Source organism: Rhinopithecus roxellana, chromosome 18, assembly GCF_007565055.1.
Source record: "Rhinopithecus roxellana isolate Shanxi Qingling chromosome 18, ASM756505v1, whole genome shotgun sequence".
NCBI classification, from domain to species: Eukaryota; Metazoa; Chordata; class Mammalia; order Primates; family Cercopithecidae; genus Rhinopithecus; species Rhinopithecus roxellana.
This window is the reverse complement of record NC_044566.1, coordinates 94,711,796-94,729,287: the sequence shown is the minus strand read 5'-3', so window position 1 is coordinate 94,729,287 and position 17,492 is coordinate 94,711,796. Positions and strand designations below refer to the sequence as shown.

Sequence of the window (17,492 nt, the reverse complement as noted above, 5' to 3'; positions counted from 1 at the left end):
AGTGTCGTTAAGGCGCAAGTCTGATTTTAAAGCTCTACCCTTTCCTTTCCACATTCCAGCAGTATTGAGGACTGTCTTGAGGTTATGCGAGAAAACAAGATTATGTGAGAATCATATTTCTCATAGATAAAAACGTGTAAGACTTTGCAATCTGATCTGTGATTTCTGACAAGACTACGAAAAGTTTAATAAGCGTTAGATTATCTACCTTTGCACCCACTGACAATCCTCCTTTCTCTACATGATAAAGCATTTGGGTTTTTGCACTAGTCATTGTTAATATATGTTTCATTTTGATTTTTAAGTCCTGAAGCTTCAGGGCTTGTCAGGAGGTCATACGGTTATCACCCACACGTGTAGAATTTACTGCCAAGACCCTCCCCAGGTGGATGGGGAGAAAAGAAAAACCAGGAGCAGGTATGGCTGAAGCTGGATGATTCTGAGGTGTTTTGTTTTTTTGGACACGGAGTCTTGCTCTGTCGCCCAGGCTACTGTGCAGTGGCGTGATCTCGTCTCACTGCAACCTGTACCTCCCAGGTTCAAGCAATTCTTCTGCCTCAGCCTCCCCAGGAGCTGGGATTACAGGTGCCCGCCACCACGCCCAGCTAATGTTTGTATTTTTGGTAGAGATGAGGTTTTGCCATGTTGCCCAGGCTGATATCAAACTCCTGACCTCAAGTGATCCACCCGCCCTGAACTTCCAAAGTGCTGAGATTACAGAGGTGAGCTACTGCACCTGGCCTTGAAGCTTCTTTCCGACTGTTAGAGATGAGGAGGAGTGAAAACTGTCTTCTCACGTCACCACAATTGATAAATGTATCCTCGCATCCGGTTTCTGAGATCTAACGCTTCTGATGTTCCCCACCAACTGGACTCACCTTATGTTGTCTGCTAGCTTCTGTTTGGCTAGCAGGAGAATATTGACAAACTGGAAAGTGTCCTTCCTATGTGACCTGTTTTTCTTTCTGTTTCTTTTTAGCTGAGATTGGGGATTTTGATGAAGCCTTGGACAGAGAGCACTTAGCAAAAAATAAATACGTACCTCAGCAAGACGCACTAGAGGACAAAATCGTGGAATTTCACCATAACCACATGTAAGTCTCATTCTTGGCTCCATACTCCTCTGAGCCGGTTCTCTCTGCCTCCAGCCTACATGGGTGTACATCCCAGCCACCCCCCACAGAAACTATGGTGGAGAAAAACACTAAGGGTGAGGGGAAAAGATCACAGAGGCTCATTGGGATGTGGTGATTCATCCTGGGCTCTCAGAAGCACAGGTCACCCACTGAAGCCTGGAGTTTAAGGATGCCCATGCTTTGGAACAAAAGAGAAAGTAAGAGCAAAGGACCATCCAGTTATCATCCTAATGAGAAATCGGGAAAGGGACGTGGTCACCTTGGGACAAGGTCAGAGTATCATAAAAATCCAGAACCTTTGTAGCATTTCCATTTTTGCTTTTGTTTGGATTAATATTTTGAAAGGACTCATGGTGCTTTTCGTTGTTGTTTTAAGGAAGCATTGGAGCCTGACGGCCATATGAAAAAGTGTTCTCTTGAGCTTTTTTTGCAGGTTTAGGTTATTGAAAGCAACTAAAATCTTGTTTTAACACAGTGGTGTTTTGCTTTAATATGACCTTAAAGGAAACTCTTTGAGATTCCCCCCACCCCCCCCAAAAAAAAAAAACTGGCTGAGTCTGGAGACTTTTGGGGTTTTATGTTCCATGGCAATGGAGCTTTTGTCCAGCTGCTAGACTTTGGGTTACAGTGAATGGGAGGTTGGGTGTCATCTGATCGGGTAGCCCCAGTGTTTGTGATGAAATGCCTTTTTATTTCCCAGGAGAAGCTTAATCTCAAATTAACAGACACAGGGAATTCAAATCTCCTGGCCTCTCTCTTTAATTTTTGTTTTGTCAGTGGACAAACACCAGCAGAATCAGATTTCCAGCTCCTAGAGATTGCCCGTCGGCTGGAGATGTATGGAATCCGGTTGCACCCGGCCAAGGACAGGGAAGGCACGAAGATCAACCTGGCCGTTGCCAACACGGGAATTCTAGTGTTTCAGGTGAGAGCCTTGAGAACACCGCCCGGTTCTCTCGGTGATAGAGAGAGAAGAGCTGGCCCTTCAACTCTGATTCATCTTCAGTGGGCCAAGACCTCTGATCGTTATTTTTCGGCGAACAAAGAAAAATTAACCTCATCTCAGGCTTTCTGTTTCCCAGGCCCTCAGCTCCCAGATTCTATTTCACTTACCTTTGTCCTGTTTGGGGAATCCATATTACAGATTTGTTTGGTTTTATTGACTTCGTAGCATCACAGAAACATGTAGCTCTCCATGAACCTACACTTAGAACACAGTGTAATGGAATCGAGACTTTAAGTCCCCGAATAAACATGTTTTTCACACTTACAGATGATACTTTGCTGTAATGTGATCCTTTTCATTTTTCCCCCCAAACCCAGTTTGGGTTGAGCCAGCTTGTTTGGTTGGGACTTCAGATATACTTAAAGAGTGTTAGGCACACTTTTAAGATATAGCAGTTTTATAAATTCATAAAAGCCACATTCTTGCAGTTTTGTAGCAAAACACATACTGCACTTGAATTCTTACTTGTATTCTACTTAAGGACATAGTGATTCTCTGCACTCTAAAAGGTGTGTTCTGTTGATCATTCTGCTATTGGACTGTTTCATCGATCATTGCTTCTCTCTTAATAGCCTTATTGAAGTACTGCTGACATACAATAAAGTGCACACACTTGAAGTGCATAGTTCAGTAGGATTTTATTATATATGTGTATATCCTGTAAAACTCCCAACAAAACCAGCAGAATGAACATATTCACCCCCAAAAGGCGGTTCAGTACGTTCCTTTTCAACACAAGCGGGTAACCTGTGCTTTTAGTTTCAAGTGGATGTAGAGAAAGCACCTGCCTTTGTCATGAAATGGGATCAGATTTCACCCAGTTATGAAGTTGTAAATGTGTTCAGGACCTAAAACTCTTTTTTGAGCTCTTCCAGGTTTGCGTATATTTCCGCCTCATCTTTTATCAAAAGAGTTCCAGTGATTCTGTGTTCATGCACCAGAAGTTTATGACAGCATAATTATTACAGAATCACATCCCAAGAAGAGTTAAGCTGGCTTCCTATCAGGTGGTAGGGAGTGACATTGTGAGAGCAGTGTGGTATTCAAGGCGGATTTTTTTCTCGACAGTTTTTGACCTGCATGCATAGCCTCTGAGTACCTGATAAGAGAAACAACAATAGGCCGGGCGCGGTGGCTCACACCTGTAATCCCAGCACTTTGGGAGGCTCGGGCAGATGGATCACCTGAGGTCAGGAGTTCAAGACCAGCCTGGCAGGCACGGTGAAACCACGTCTCTACTGAAAATACAAAAATTAGCTGGGCGTGATGGCATGCACCTGTAATCCCAGCTGCTTGGGGGGCTGAGGCAGGAGAATCGCTTGAATTTGGGAAGCGAAGGTTGCAGTGAGCCCAGATCGCACCACTGCGCTCCAGCCTGGGTGACAGAGCAAGACTGTCTCAAAAAAGAAAAACAATAAAGCCAAGTGGAGTTTTCAGTACTATCATTAAATTTCAAATCACAACCCTGAACCATTTCTAAAAAGTATTAAGGAAAAGAAGTGTCTAACAATTGAATTAATGTGCTTTGTGTTTGACACAACCCTAAGTATTGGGAATACCTGGGTAATGTAGTCACCTACAAAGCCTGTGTCTCGGAACCCACCTTCTTGCCAGTGCCCCATTGCTTCATTCTTGCCACGTTGAATGAACAGGCCTGGTGTTCCAGTGGGCTCCAAAGGAATTCTAATTTCAGCTGAGACTGGGCAGACGGGAGTTGGTATCCAGCAGCTCCCCATTGTTTCTCCACCTTGGTTGGAGACAGTGACTGCCTGGCTGTCACACACGATGAGGATATGTGAGCCCCGCCCAGAGACTGTGCTGGCCTTGAAGACACATGGCAGGCCTGGCCTCCCACCCTCAGTTCTGCCGGTGCTATTGGAAGCTTGATGGGCCCAGGAGCCAGACCAGCGTAGATGAAGCGGGGAGTTGATTGCAGACCTGCTGAATGTTAACCAGACCTGCCAGGAAGGCGTGTGCTTGGAAGTCTCTTTCTGCCACGTTAAATGTGTCATTTGCGGCAAATTAAAATATATCCATGTTGCAGTTTCCATGTCTATAAAATGAAAATAATAAATCCATCTTGCTGGATTTTATCATATAAGGGTTGTTAAGATACGATGTATAAAGCCCTCAGGATGGTACCTGGCACTTCATAAGTCCTGGCAGCTAATGACTGTGGTGGTTGTCATGGTTTTTATTTCTATTTATCTTTCTTCTCGTCATTACCTTGGCTAGTTTCCTGTCTCCCTAGAGGTAGACTTAGTTTGAATGCCAAAATCCTATAATTAGTGAGAAATAATGATCCAGGAACAGGTATCATCCGATAGCCACAGATCCTGTGAGTTCTCTGCAAAAGGCATCTCTACTGAGCAATCGCCTGCCAGCCCTCTTCCTTTAGCTCCCATAAGCAAAGCAGACCAACTCATAAATTGCTTGTTATGCATTTCCTGGCTCACTGCTACTGTCTTTCTTTTTAGGGTTTCACTAAGATCAATGCCTTCAACTGGGCCAAGGTGCGGAAGCTGAGCTTCAAGAGGAAACGCTTTCTCATCAAGCTCAGGCCAGATGCCAATGTAAGTGGTCCCGGTGGGAGAGGGGACCCATTGAGCCATGGGATGGCATGTGTCTTGCAAAGGGTGGAGGTCTGCACTTGGCAGGGCTTCCACTGAACCTGTGGCCAGTGCCACCCAGGTGCTTTGGTCCACATGAACGCCGAGCGTCTCCAGGACAGATGTATCCAAATGGTCGGTAACTCTAGGGCTGCCATCATTGGTAAACAGAGAGCGTAAATGGGTACACGAATATGTACCTGGGGAGACGGTCATTTCCCTGCACAAATCCAGGCAGCCCCTCCCGACAAACAACCTGGGCTGTGCTGTTGCTGCGCATCCAGCCCCAGGCTACACCTGGAGACCCCATTCAGTATCCTGCCCTACCCCAGGCATAGACTGACTTCCCCAATCCCTGCTGGAGGCCCTGAGCCCCCAGTGGAACTCATTTGCATGGGCTAATTAGGTTCCCTTCTCCACTTACTTCCCACAACACACCTAAGGCTGTGACCCACGCCAGGACTGGGACGGGAAAGGAGGAGCAGCCTCTTCTTTGTCTGCCGGAAATGGTGACGGGAGGTGGGTTATGTGCCCTGGGCGTCTGTCCCCAACCAGCATATAGAGTTCTTTTTCCCATAGCAAAGAAGATGATAAATGGCAATCAGGCTTACAGTTTAGGTACAATCTGGGTTCAGCAGGCTTTCATGGCCCAACCTGGGAAGCATATACCCATTTTAAATGGTTTTCCATGGAAAAACTCACTGGAGTTCCAAAAAGCTGCCTTATAAATAAAGGACTGCAGCACAGCTTGTTTGTAAGTTGGGTCCACCCATGACTGTGAGATCCCCCAAAATAGTTGGAACTGCTGGGAATGCTAAGGATGATAGTAACTTTGGTTTATATAATATGGCCACTTCAATTGCGAGCAGGCAATTTCCATATCCCCTTTCCAGAATCAAAGGGCATGATTTTTTTCAGCCGAGAGTGATACTCTTGTGCTCCAGAAAAAAAGATTTCATTTTCTGTGTAGTTCCTGGGGTGGCCTGGAGCCTGGAGCCATGGGCGACTTTACAGAGAAACCACGTAAGAGCCAACGTTGACACGAAGTGTGAGGAAGAGGATGAACGTTGCGTTTCAGTGATTTTAAGGAGGCAGGAAGGGACTTCCAGTATTTGGGTTTTGTTTTTCAAGGAAATGTAAGCGAAATAAACATAATTTGTACATGAAATCTGTCAAAAGATGGTGTCCCTTCCATTGAAGCCACGTGGCTGTTTCTGTTACTCATCTAAGAGATTCTCTGGGGAAGAAAATGATGGACTAGGGACTGCATCTTGTCCTTAAGAATAACTAGAGTTTAGTAAGTCTTTGCATTGATGGTCATGCTATAATAAAATACACAGCGAAAACTTTATTGGACAGAGCTATCTTCTGCCCCTTTTCTCCTGTTTCAGTGACGTATCTGTGGGTAATGGAAAAAACCAACGTTGTATTTTCCCTTTTTAGAGTGCGTACCAGGATACCTTGGAATTCCTGATGGCCAGTCGGGATTTCTGCAAGTCCTTCTGGAAAATCTGCGTTGAACATCATGCCTTCTTTAGACTTTTTGAAGAGCCCAAACCAAAGCCCAAGCCCGTCCTCTTTAGTCGGGGGTCATCATTTCGGTTCAGGTGAGGTAGCCACTTCGTGCCTCCATTTACTGGGTGCACGTTTTTCCTCCTGCCTCTCACAGCCGCTGTGACACACAGCAGGTAGGGGAGGTGAACACTCACTGGTGTCCGGGAGCTATGGCCAAGCGGGGGCGCTTGTGTCGTAATCCCAGTGGGCTCTGTTTGAGCAGCAGAGAGGCACTAGGCAAAGCCACCCAGTCCTGGTAAACGCCTAACGGGAATCTCTAACTCAGAAAGGATTTCCTCTCTCTGTAGAGGTACAAATGTCTTATTAACATGTGGTGTTGCTTCATAGAATATGTGGACTTGCACGTTATTGGTTAACTTTTCCATTCATTTTTAACAAATCATTGTCTGCCATGTGTCAAACACGATTCCAGGCGCTGAGCCCAATGATCCCTGCCTTCATGAAAGGTACACGCTCTTGGGATGGTTGCTTAGTAACCAAACACAGTTATCAAGTGGGCTTAGTTAATTGAACATTTTTTTCTGTATATTCAAGGAAAATATCAAGAGACTGAATGGACCCAAAAATACAAAGTCTGTTAGGCTTGCTTTTAGTCCTGGCTAGCCGAGAAATCCTGCATCTCTCCCAGGTAGGGAAGGAGGGAAAGTGAAGCCTCGGAAGCATCATTTGCGTGTTTAAATGAGAATACCTTGGTATTTCTCCCCTTCCCTGTTGTGGTCTCTGTTTCAGTGGTCGGACTCAGAAGCAGGTTCTCGACTATGTTAAAGAAGGAGGACATAAGAAGGTGCAGTTTGAAAGGTAAGAGAAGCCTCGATGTTGCTTCTAGTCTGAGAAGGCTCAGCCTCGCCAGGTAATGTTTGTTGCTGCTAAATATTTCTTCACCCAGACTTCAGACTTGGTGTCCCCTGAGTTGTAAATGACAGTCTCAGTCACCCTCAGCAAGTCTAGTGTTAGAGATGAAGGTTTTAGAGCCCAGGGGCATGCCCTCGAGAGTGAGATGAGAGCAGACGAGAGGACCAGGGGAGGCGGGAGAGGACATTAGTAAGGAGAAGGAGAGAAGGGCTCAGGATGTCACCGCGGGGAATGAAGGGTCATAAAAACTAGCTCAGTGGTGAGTCCTTCAATAATTTGGGATTTGTACTGAAAGTATGTCTATGAACTTTTTAATTAAGTAAATCTGGATGAGCAGAAACCGGATTTTTTTTTTTTTTTCTCGAAACAGGGTCTCACTGTGTCACCCAGGCTAGAGTGCAGCGGTGTGATCACAGCCCACTGCAGCCTTAGCCTCTGGGACTCGATCAGTCCTCCCACCTCAGCCTCCTGAGTAGCTGGGACCACAGGTGCCCACCACCACTTGTAGCTAATGTTTTGTAGAGATGAGGTCTCCCTATGTTGCCAGGGCTGGTCTCAAACTCTTGGGCTCAAGCCATCTTCCCGCCTTGGCCTCCCAAAGTGCTGGGATTACAGGCAACAGCCACCATGCCCAGCCAGAAACAGGATTTATTATTGCTGCTGTTGTTGTTATCAAACACTTACAGCCCTTAGTGTGTGCCAGGCTGTTCCAAGCACTAGGCCTGTGTGAACTCATTGAGTCTTCACCTCAGCTGTGTGAGGTCAGTGTTCTTTTATTCCCTTTGTAAAGATGGAGCCGCTGAGTCCCCAACAGGTTAAATAAGTAGCCCAGGTCTCATAGCTGCTAAGCAGCTTCTGGCCAGCCAGCTCCCGAGCCCAGTGCTCCAGGACGGAGCAGCAGAACCTGAGGAGGGTAAAGGAACAAAGCATGGGGCCTCGAGCACTAGTTAGTGCATGAAGGGTTTTTAAAAACCTTTTTTCGTTTTCATACATTTAAAAAATTATAATAAAGTACAGAGAAGTCAGCAAACACCCAGATTCCTACTACTTAGAATTAACAGCCATTAACAGCTGGACACATTTGTTTCTGGGGTTGTTTTTTCTTCTTCGTTTATTTGCAGCTCTCGTTACAGACGTGGCAAAACCCCTTGAACCACCAGCTCTGGTAATTTCCCTTCTCCCCTCCTCAGAGGCAGCTGCCAAATTTAGGCTTCTTTCTCTATGCATATTACTGCATCCAAAAAGAGTGTGTAGAATTGCTGTGGAGGCCGGGCACTATGGCATATGCCTGTAATCCCAACACTTTGGGATGCCGAAGTGGGTGGATCACTTGAGCTCAGGAGTTTGAGACCAGCCTGGGTAACATGACGAAACCTCATCTGTACCTAAAAAAAAAAAAAAAGAAAGAAATTAGGTGGATGTGGTGGTGCATGCCTGTGGTCCCAGTTTCTTGGGAGGCTGAGGTAGGACGATTGCTTGAGCCTGGGAGGTCAAGGCTGCGGTGAGCCAAGATTGTGCCACTGCCCTCCAGCTCTGGGCCACAGAGCGAGATCCTGTCCCAAAAAAAAAAAAGGAATCGCTGTGAGTGTGTTCTTTTCATTCGTATTAGTACTCTTGTATATAATTCTTCATCTTGCTTTTTTAATACTACTTTTTTTTTGAGATCTGTTTTAAGGGCCATACAGTAGTATGAAGATACTGCACTGTATTTCTCTGATTCCCTATTGAGAACCATCCAGGTTATTTCAGTGTTTCGTTTTGATTTTGCTGAAATAAACCTGCTTCTGTGGCCATCCTTGCATCTTCCTTCTACCGCAACTCTGTGGTGCTTTCTCATGCCCTGTCTCCAGAAATGTCATGTTCAGGAGGCTTTTTTGCAGGCATGTGTGGAGATGAATCCCATCATTTTCTTGGGCAGTCAATGGTTAGTATTTGAAGACCATGTAAGAAGTAGCCCAGTTCTCTGTTTCAGAATGTGGATCTCTAGAGCTTTTCTGTGCTAACCTGGAGTATTTTGAAGAAGAGCTGGATATATCTGGGAATAGAATCTATATTTATACAGTCTCACAAATTTCAGGACCTGAGCATTTGAGTGCCTGTTTGATAGGGAAAAGGGGAATAGGCAGACTGAGAGGGAAGAGATGAAAGAGATGTGTCAAGATGCTGTTAAAGTCAGTTCCTTCTACTGTTGAGGGCAGGCCTTTTCCTCTGAACTTACCACTTTGATGGAGTGAGCGGATGAGTGGTAATTGCCTCTGTTATAGAACTGATCCAGAAAATAATTACCTAAAGTACATGAATTGATTTCATATTGTTAGACCATAGCTGGCCATTCAGAACACGGGAGGGCCCAGCCACGTCCTCCCTTCTCTGTGACTTTCCCCTTAACTAGAAAGGTCCTGCTCAGTTGCTAAATGTTTCTTTACCAGCTGCACCATGAAAACTACCAAAAGGGCTTCTAAGAACTTCTCCAAGATGTAAATAACCCTTGGGCCATGCAAGTGCTATCAAAGGATGATTGCGTGTCTGTTTCCAAGTAGCATTTGTAAAGGCGGCTCTGGGTACCATCATTATTGAGGAAGGCACTGATGCGTCCCACAAAAGGACCTTTGTTGCATTTAAAACAAAGAAAAAAGAAACAAAAACCTCACCTAACATTAATGATCTTGTGTGATTTTTCCCAGGAAGCACAGCAAGATTCATTCTGTCCGGAGCCTTGCTTCACAGCCTACAGAACTGAATTCGGAAGTGCCGGAGCAGGTCAGTGATGGCGCTGTCCTATGATAACTCTGCTTTTCCCCACACTTCCTCCACGGAGCCCTGGGCTTCATAGTGGGATTTCTGGTTCTCCGTCCTTTCCTTTGAGGTTTTTAGCAGATGAGAATCTGATTATGGGCCTTGGCTTTGACCAGACATAGGCTCTGTGCCGTGTGCCCGCAGCCTGGGCTCAGAGACCCTGGAGTGTGTTGTGTTTTCAGCTGCCTTCTGATCTCCCATGCAGCACTCTAAGCCACCGAGAACTCAGCTCAGCAGCGGAACCATTGCTGCAGTGGGCAGAGCTGAGACCGGCTCTCCAGCTAAATGGGTCCACGTGGGAAGAGATGGGGACCCGCTTTGTAACTAATGGGTGTAGCTCCTGCCTGGTGCCAAGGCCAGAAGCCTTTGCTGGCACAGAACTGGCCGGCGAGTTCCCAGAGCTTGTATTACAGGGCAGTGACCACAATTGGCAGTAAGAGACATTATCACTCTTGCTCTGAGGGTGGCAAAAGCTCGTTTTCCCTGGAGTTGGTCTCTGGGTAAGTTTTCAGGGCTTTCTTTAAAAGAGAAAAAGAAACTTGGGGAAGAATATGAAGGAGGTTTCATTGTATGCATCCAAAAAAACCCCTTTCCCCATCCAGGCTGCCCTGAGAAGTATAAGTGTCCTTTGTCGTTTTTCTGATGACTGTGGCAACTTGCCTTCAGGGGTCCCTGATGTGCCTGCCCACCCTTCCCTGGAGACCCCTGTGGGCTGGAAGGGCTGTCTTGTTCCATAGAAGCTTTACAAGCCCAATATGAGCCAGGCGTGGTGGCTGGCACCTATAATCCCAGCACTTTGGGAGGTCAAGGCAGGAGGATCACTTGACCCTGGAGTTCAAGACTAGCCTGGGCAACATAGAGAGACCCCTGTCTCTATAAAAAAAATTTAAAAATTAACTGGGTGTAGTGGCACATGCCTGTGGTCCCAGCCACTTGGGAGGCTAAGGTAGGAGGATCACTTGACCCCAGGAGTTCAAGACCAGCCTGGACAACACAGGGAGACCCCATCTCTACAAAAAAAAAATGTTTTTTAATTAGCCGGACATGATGGCGCAGGACTGTGGTCCCAGCTACTTGGGAGGATTGCTTGAGCCCAAGAGGTTGAGGCCGCTGTGAGCTGTGATTGCAACCACTGCACTCCAGCCTAGGTGACAGAATAAGACCCTGTCTACCCCTCCAAAAAAAAGAAAAGAAGAACAAACCCCAGCATGAGTCGGTGGGCCCTGGAAAGCAGAGACCCGGCCCTGGCTTGTGCTGCCAGGAACAATGCTGTCAGCCGCCACGCCCAGAAGGAACGACTGGATCACGCCCAGATGTGCTTCCCTGACTGCTGTTATGTCAGAGCACTTCCGGGCAGTCCTCCCGCCGCAGAGGCCTCGGGTGTTCTTCCGGGAGGCGCTGGCTCTCCTTTTCTGTTTTCAGCCTTGGAGTAACAGTCTCCCTCTTCTCCATCTCTCTGCACCTTTTTCCCCACCCCACCCAGTCTCAGCAGAGCGCCAGCCTTACGTTTGGAGAAGGTGCCGAATCTCCAGGGGGCCAGAGCTGCCAGCAAGGAAAGGAACCGAAGGTTTCCCCGGGGGAGCCGGGGTCGCGCCCGAGCCCTGCGCCGAGAAGCCCCGCGGATAACAAGCAGGTGGACGGAGCCGCCTCGGCGCCCGCAGAGGAAGAGGAGGAGGTCGTTAAGGATAGGACCCAGCAGAGTAAACCTCGGCCCCCGCAACCAAGCACAGGTCCAGCATCGCGGGCTGCCAGAGGCAGCAGTAATTCCATTCCTTTCATTGACTGCAGTGACGTAGATAGTGAATACGACCTTCTTAGAGAACAAGCGTCCCGGTCCCGGTCCCAAACAAATGACAATTATGAGGGTGATCTGACCAGCGGTGTCTATCTGCTGTCCAGGGACGAGGGGCGAAGAGCGGCTAGGCGTAGGGCTTCCCCGCACTCTGCAAAGTCCTCCCGGCCTTCTTCCAGAGAATTCCTTGATGACGATTCAGCAGACATAACCTTTGATATGAGCGGGAGCCCTCGACTCCCAAGGCATAGCTCTCTCATAGATGAAATGTTCAAGGGCTCTGCTGGTCACAGCCCCCTGGCCACCCCGTTGTCTCCCAGCAGCAGAAGTTCAAGTCCAAATATGAGTTGGGACAGAACTGGGTCTCAAGGCTATGTTTCTGAAAATGGACATGACCGTAGAGAGGGGAGTATGGGAGAAGACACTCTCCCGGGCCAGGGTCCTCCTTATGAACACTGTTCCCCCACCTCGCCAAGGCCATACTTGCGGAATCTTCCTGGTAGATATAATAAGTCAGAGACAGATCCACTCATCCTTAGCCAGGTAGCATTTACCCCGGAGGCCATGGATGGGCTTGGTGACCGTGGGAAGGGGGGGCAAGCCAGTGCAGCTGCTCCCGAGGGTAGAAGGCTGGCTAATGGCACCACCCCCGTGGGTGCAGCCTCCAAGGTCCCTGCCGTGCAGTCGGTGTGTGCCAGTGGCATGGCAGGGCAACTGGCACCTCTGCAAGTGACCGAGGGCTCCACCAGCAGTGGGACAGAGTCCAGTGAGTCAGACTCTGAGATGCTGAGCCCCGGGAGCCAGCCCCTCGTGTTTGGTAACCCCGCAGTGCTGTGTTCCCCGTCCCTCCTGAGAAGCCAGGGGTCCTTGGGTGGCCTGTATTTGACTGAGGAACTGGAGGAAGATGAGTGAGGAGGCCAGGAGGCAAGTCTTCAGCCCGAGCAACCTGGGGTCACGAGACCAGGGTTTCCCTAGAGCTGATCTGTTCCAGTGACTCATTCATTTGTAGTCTAGATTTGTTAGAGGAGGTTTTGGACAGGCACATGTTTGAAAGGGTCTGCCTAACTTCTAAAAATCGTTAAGAAAAACAAAACTTCACATAAGTGGCTTGCTTTCCAGAAAAGGTGGACAAGGTAAACAGAAAGTCCTAGTGACAAGTTCCCAGGAACTTGTTTATTTTGCTGGTTGAAGGCTAGGAAGAAACACTTCATTATGAATCTGATCGTGTGTATAGTGTGTTATATTTAGATGGCAGTTTTCTGTGTACAATTATGCAGATCACCTACCTGTTGGTTGAGAGTTTGAAGCATCCTTGAGATTACAGGAAAGGGATCGGTTTCCCATTCTCCCCTTTTTTAAAAGGATGGCTGCTTTGTCCATGCCTCATGAAGTGAGGAATTGACACTCTTCAAGGCCAAATGTAAACTGATAGCTAGTTGAGATTGTGTTGGTGAAATCTTTAGTCAAGTATAATGAATATTTTAATGGGAAGAATTGGGGGTTATTTCTGCTTCCCAGGCTTCCTGTGAAATACTAGAAAAGTTGTCAAATCTTCATGAATTATAATCTACTTGGGATTGCTGGTTTGGTTTAGGTTTGCATTGGTGGATCATATTGTTATGTTTTGAGAAGTACAATTTTGCCTCTCAGAATCTCTTGGTGAAACTGAAATACTGCTGAGCAGGATGTGGGGAAGAGTAACACCTTGAAATAGGCACTGTTGTCACCAGTAGGTCAACAAACTAAATGCCTGCCTTTGAATTGTGTGCGGCGCAAAGAAGGACTGTTTTCCAGCATGGTTGCTCTTGGTTGGTTTATGGACACAGTCTTACCATTCACACTCTTGTGAACAGTGTCCTCTGTTGGGAATAGTGATACTTGGATGTTTCTCTGAGCCAGAATAAAGAAAGTGTAAGGAGAGAGAGATTGACTTCTTTTTAAATCCTGCCCACCAGTGTCACTGCCTTTCACCCAGCATTCCTGCATTTTAAAGAGCCTTGTTTTCACTTGAAGTTTCTCTGCCTTAGCTGCACGTTGCAATTTTCTGAGATATTTTAAAAATTAGTGACGCCGGGACCCTGACCCTAGGGATTTTGATCTCATTGGTCTGGAGTGCTTCTTGGCCTTCCCAGCTGTTTGTCCAGGGCAGCCAGGGCCACTTCTTACCCAGGCCTTCTCGAATCTAGTGGAATACAGTAAAAGTGTTAGCTAAATTTTTGGCTTGCTTGCAGAATAAGAAAAATATCACAAACAAACTGCTTTTTCTTGATGCCTGTGTTTTGCACTTTTCAGCCTTAGGTACTTTTTTTAGGGGGAAAAAAAAAGGATAAATTGTAGAATAAAATTTTTAGATCCTAAGTAACTACAAAATTATTGAAAAGAGTCCTAACAATGATAGCTCCCTGATGTGCAACCATACCAGGGCCTCACTGGGCTCATCACGTGACCTGATCACAAGGGGAGAACCAAGCGTGCTTAGGACACCGAGTAGAATTTGGCAGCAGCGTAGAAAATGGAGGGGTATCGGCTCATCTCATTCACAAATGAGTATTTGTCCACATGAATGTCCAGAAGTCGGTTTTAAAGAATCTGAACACTTAATCCGTTTTTATACAGACTTTTTTTTTTTTGTTTTCCTAATCATTTGATTCAGTGCCTGATTGAATCAAGCTCATTGTTGGATCGTTTGAGAGTTGTTCATTGAAGTAGTCTATTTACGTCTTGCTTTAAATTTATGTATTTAACAGAATCACAGAATTTTTTAAACTGGAAGGGACCTCAGAAGTTCATCTGGGCAAACCTTCATTTCTTGTTCTGAAAAAGTTAAGTGACTTTGCATAAGTAATACAGCTGTTGCATGACAAAGCTGAAACTGTAACCTGGTCTCTAGACTTCACTTTTTTAGCCTGTATGATATCTTGGTGCAATAGGAGCTTTTTGATTCAGTATTTTAATTTTGGAGAGTCTTATATGAGTTAATAATTCAAATCAGATGTGGAGACTAGTGATCGAGTAGACTTAGGCAATTACAGGCCATAATAGGTGGGAAGAACTACTTCTTTTTATATTGTGGGGGTTTTGCAGTTATAACACATTTTTGCATAATCTGTTCAGACACAGAAAGAATGTCAATTTGCTATATGAGTGTTTAGTGAAGTGTGAGTTAAACAGAACCCAGTGTGGAATGCTGTGGTTTGTTAAGTAGTTTGTTCAGATGAATTTTCTTTTCCCCTCTAATTATACAGCAGTCTGATAATGAAATACGATTGCTCGCTGGGTATGAACTTACACAGCCTATGACAGGAATCATCAAATATAAGCATCCCAGAGCGAAACACGCTTCAACCATTATTTTGTTTTGCTTTTTCCTACAGCAGTGATTTTTATCTAAGTGTTTTAAGAGCAGTTGATCAATGGCAGTATACTCAGTTCTGTATCGACGAAATTTTTCACTCTAAGAGTTGTTCATAGAGTTTTTCCCTCATTGGCTTTGTACCAGGCAAGCAACTCAGTTTCTGCTTCTTGGCCAGTATTTACAAAAGCAGCAATTCTGGTGTAATTAATGGTGCTTACAGTTTGTTTAAAGGCTGTTTATCATACATCCTGATGTGCTGCGAACAGTCACTACTTGCCTCAAGAGGAGCTTGTCCTGTGCTAATAAAGATTCCATAACATTGGCCAAAGAGTCCGTTTGTACATTCTTTGAGCCTGGTGGAGCATGTTTGCTGAGCTGATGTGGTCTCCCCAGTGTCACTGGGAAGAGCTCAGTCAGGAAAAGCCAGCAGCATCTACCGTGCCACCCTCCATGCCTTCTGACTTTGGGGAGACTCCAGTCCTCCAGGTCTTTACCCAGCCTGCAGATCTCATTCTAGCTTAAGAAGGGCATGCGTGTGCATGAAGTTGAGCTAAGAGTGGAGGAAGGCCAGAGGTAGGGTTGGGTGTGATACTAGGTAGCAGATATTAGAGACTTCTGAATGTATTCAGATTTCAAAGGGTTTCCGAGACTTCTCAACCAATCTTTCTAAGACAACAGCTAGTGTAGGGTCTTCTGACTCAACAGGGGACCCAGGCCTTCACATACCAGCCACTCACTAGCTGCTCTGTGACATACTGTCTTAAGACCATGAATGGAAAACAAGCCTTGTATAAACATAAATCTTAAAGCCCAGGGCCTCCTTGCGCTAATATCTTTTGTTGGATGTTATGTCAAAATATGTAAATTTTAGACTCTTTTGTGGCTGCCTTTGCTGTTGCTTGTTAAGGGCAAAATACAAACGCAAGAAATTCTTTTAACATGAAGAAATGCATTTAATGAGCTCCAGAACTCAAAATAAATGGCTTCAGCTCCTTTAACAGTCATCTGTGTGCCATTGACACTATTTTATTAGATAGGCGTTTAATTAGAGGAAGTCTGCGGGCCGGATTCCTCCCTGCATGTGTGATTCATGTTTGGGAATTTCTAATTTATCTCCCCCATTTGTGCCATGTGGCCTGCACTTGAAATGTAAGTAATTCTGATTTTATTCTCTAGAACTTATTTGAAGATTTAAGCCAGGCAATGCTGAAAAAAGCTAGACCTGCAAAACTAAAACACAGCATGAGCGTCTCAAAATTCCCACCAAATATGCAAAGTCCGGTCTGCTCTGAATGTGCATCAGAAACTCAACTTTGGTTATTAGCCCTGGAATTTGGTTCCAAAAGCAAAAATTTGGTTTTGTTGTCAAGCAATTTCTAAAGGAAGAAATAATGTAAAGATCAATCTGTCATTTTAAATGTTGTTGAAACTGCCATGAGTGTGCACACGGCTCTGTTTCATACCTGTAATCAGTATTCACATGCTTTCAATCTCCTGTTTCTACTTAAAGCATTATTCCATATTTCATTCAGCACAGAATGACTGGTGAAACTGAAGCTGTTAGTGTGTAATTGGGTTACAGGCAGACCCGGCCTTAAATTAACAAATCTGGGTTCCCTTCACTGTCAGGTTTATGTTGCTTTTATTCGCCTCTGGCTGGATCCCTTCTCTTTGCCTGGGACCTTATTCTGATTAGCTAGAATTTCAAGAGCTCTTAGAGTTACATTCCCCAGAAAGACTGTTTCTCTCTGGACTTTCTCTTTTATAGTCTGTAAACATTTCTCCAGGCTTAGTTCTAAGATTGGCCTTCCTCTAGTTTGATGGTAGGAGTCTATTCTATTCCTACTACATTTTACAAATTGAACTGCAGAAGAGTCTTTCTAGGTAATCTCTGTAATAGAGCTGGTTTCTTTGAACCATAGCCATTTTATGCCTAGTGTTCCATTATTGGAACGCTAAGCATGTGGGAGTTATTTATATCTTACCGCTCAAGGTCATCGTCAAGGTCTGATTACAAAAATTCAAAAAATTGCAACCTCAGGCATAAATTTAAAGAGGTAGCCATTTAAAGATAATCCATGCTACCATTTCCACTTAAAGTGGTAGCGTTCTGATGAGTTTTATGTGGGTTCTCTGTTAGCCAAGCCCGTAAGAGCATATGGAGAGAAAGGTACCGTTGAGTGAACTTCTATGAGCAGCAAGTGATTAAAGACATTTACTCTGACAACATTAAAGAATTTGCTGGTCCTGTTTTTTTCCTTGTTAGTTTAATTCCATCTGTTTCTGTTTAATTGAGTGAAACTTAATAAAAATTGATGTCTCTAGTGAGCACATGTGCACACCTCTCCCAGTTGTTGGAATTTAAAATGAA

The 17,492-nt window shown here is 45.5% G+C and overlaps 1 protein-coding gene across 1 annotated transcript in view; it reads left to right on the top strand.

Moving 5' to 3' along the window:
* Nucleotides 1-17,492, top strand: part of FARP1 (FERM, ARH/RhoGEF and pleckstrin domain protein 1) — a 283,330-nt gene that overhangs the window by 215,822 nt on the left and 50,016 nt on the right. The window contains 7 exon segments of the mRNA XM_030922251.1: nucleotides 980-1,094; nucleotides 1,914-2,061; nucleotides 4,620-4,715; nucleotides 6,195-6,358; nucleotides 7,056-7,124; nucleotides 9,863-9,938; nucleotides 11,458-11,704. Coding sequence (XP_030778111.1) covers nucleotides 980-1,094; nucleotides 1,914-2,061; nucleotides 4,620-4,715; nucleotides 6,195-6,358; nucleotides 7,056-7,124; nucleotides 9,863-9,938; nucleotides 11,458-11,704 — 915 coding nt within the window.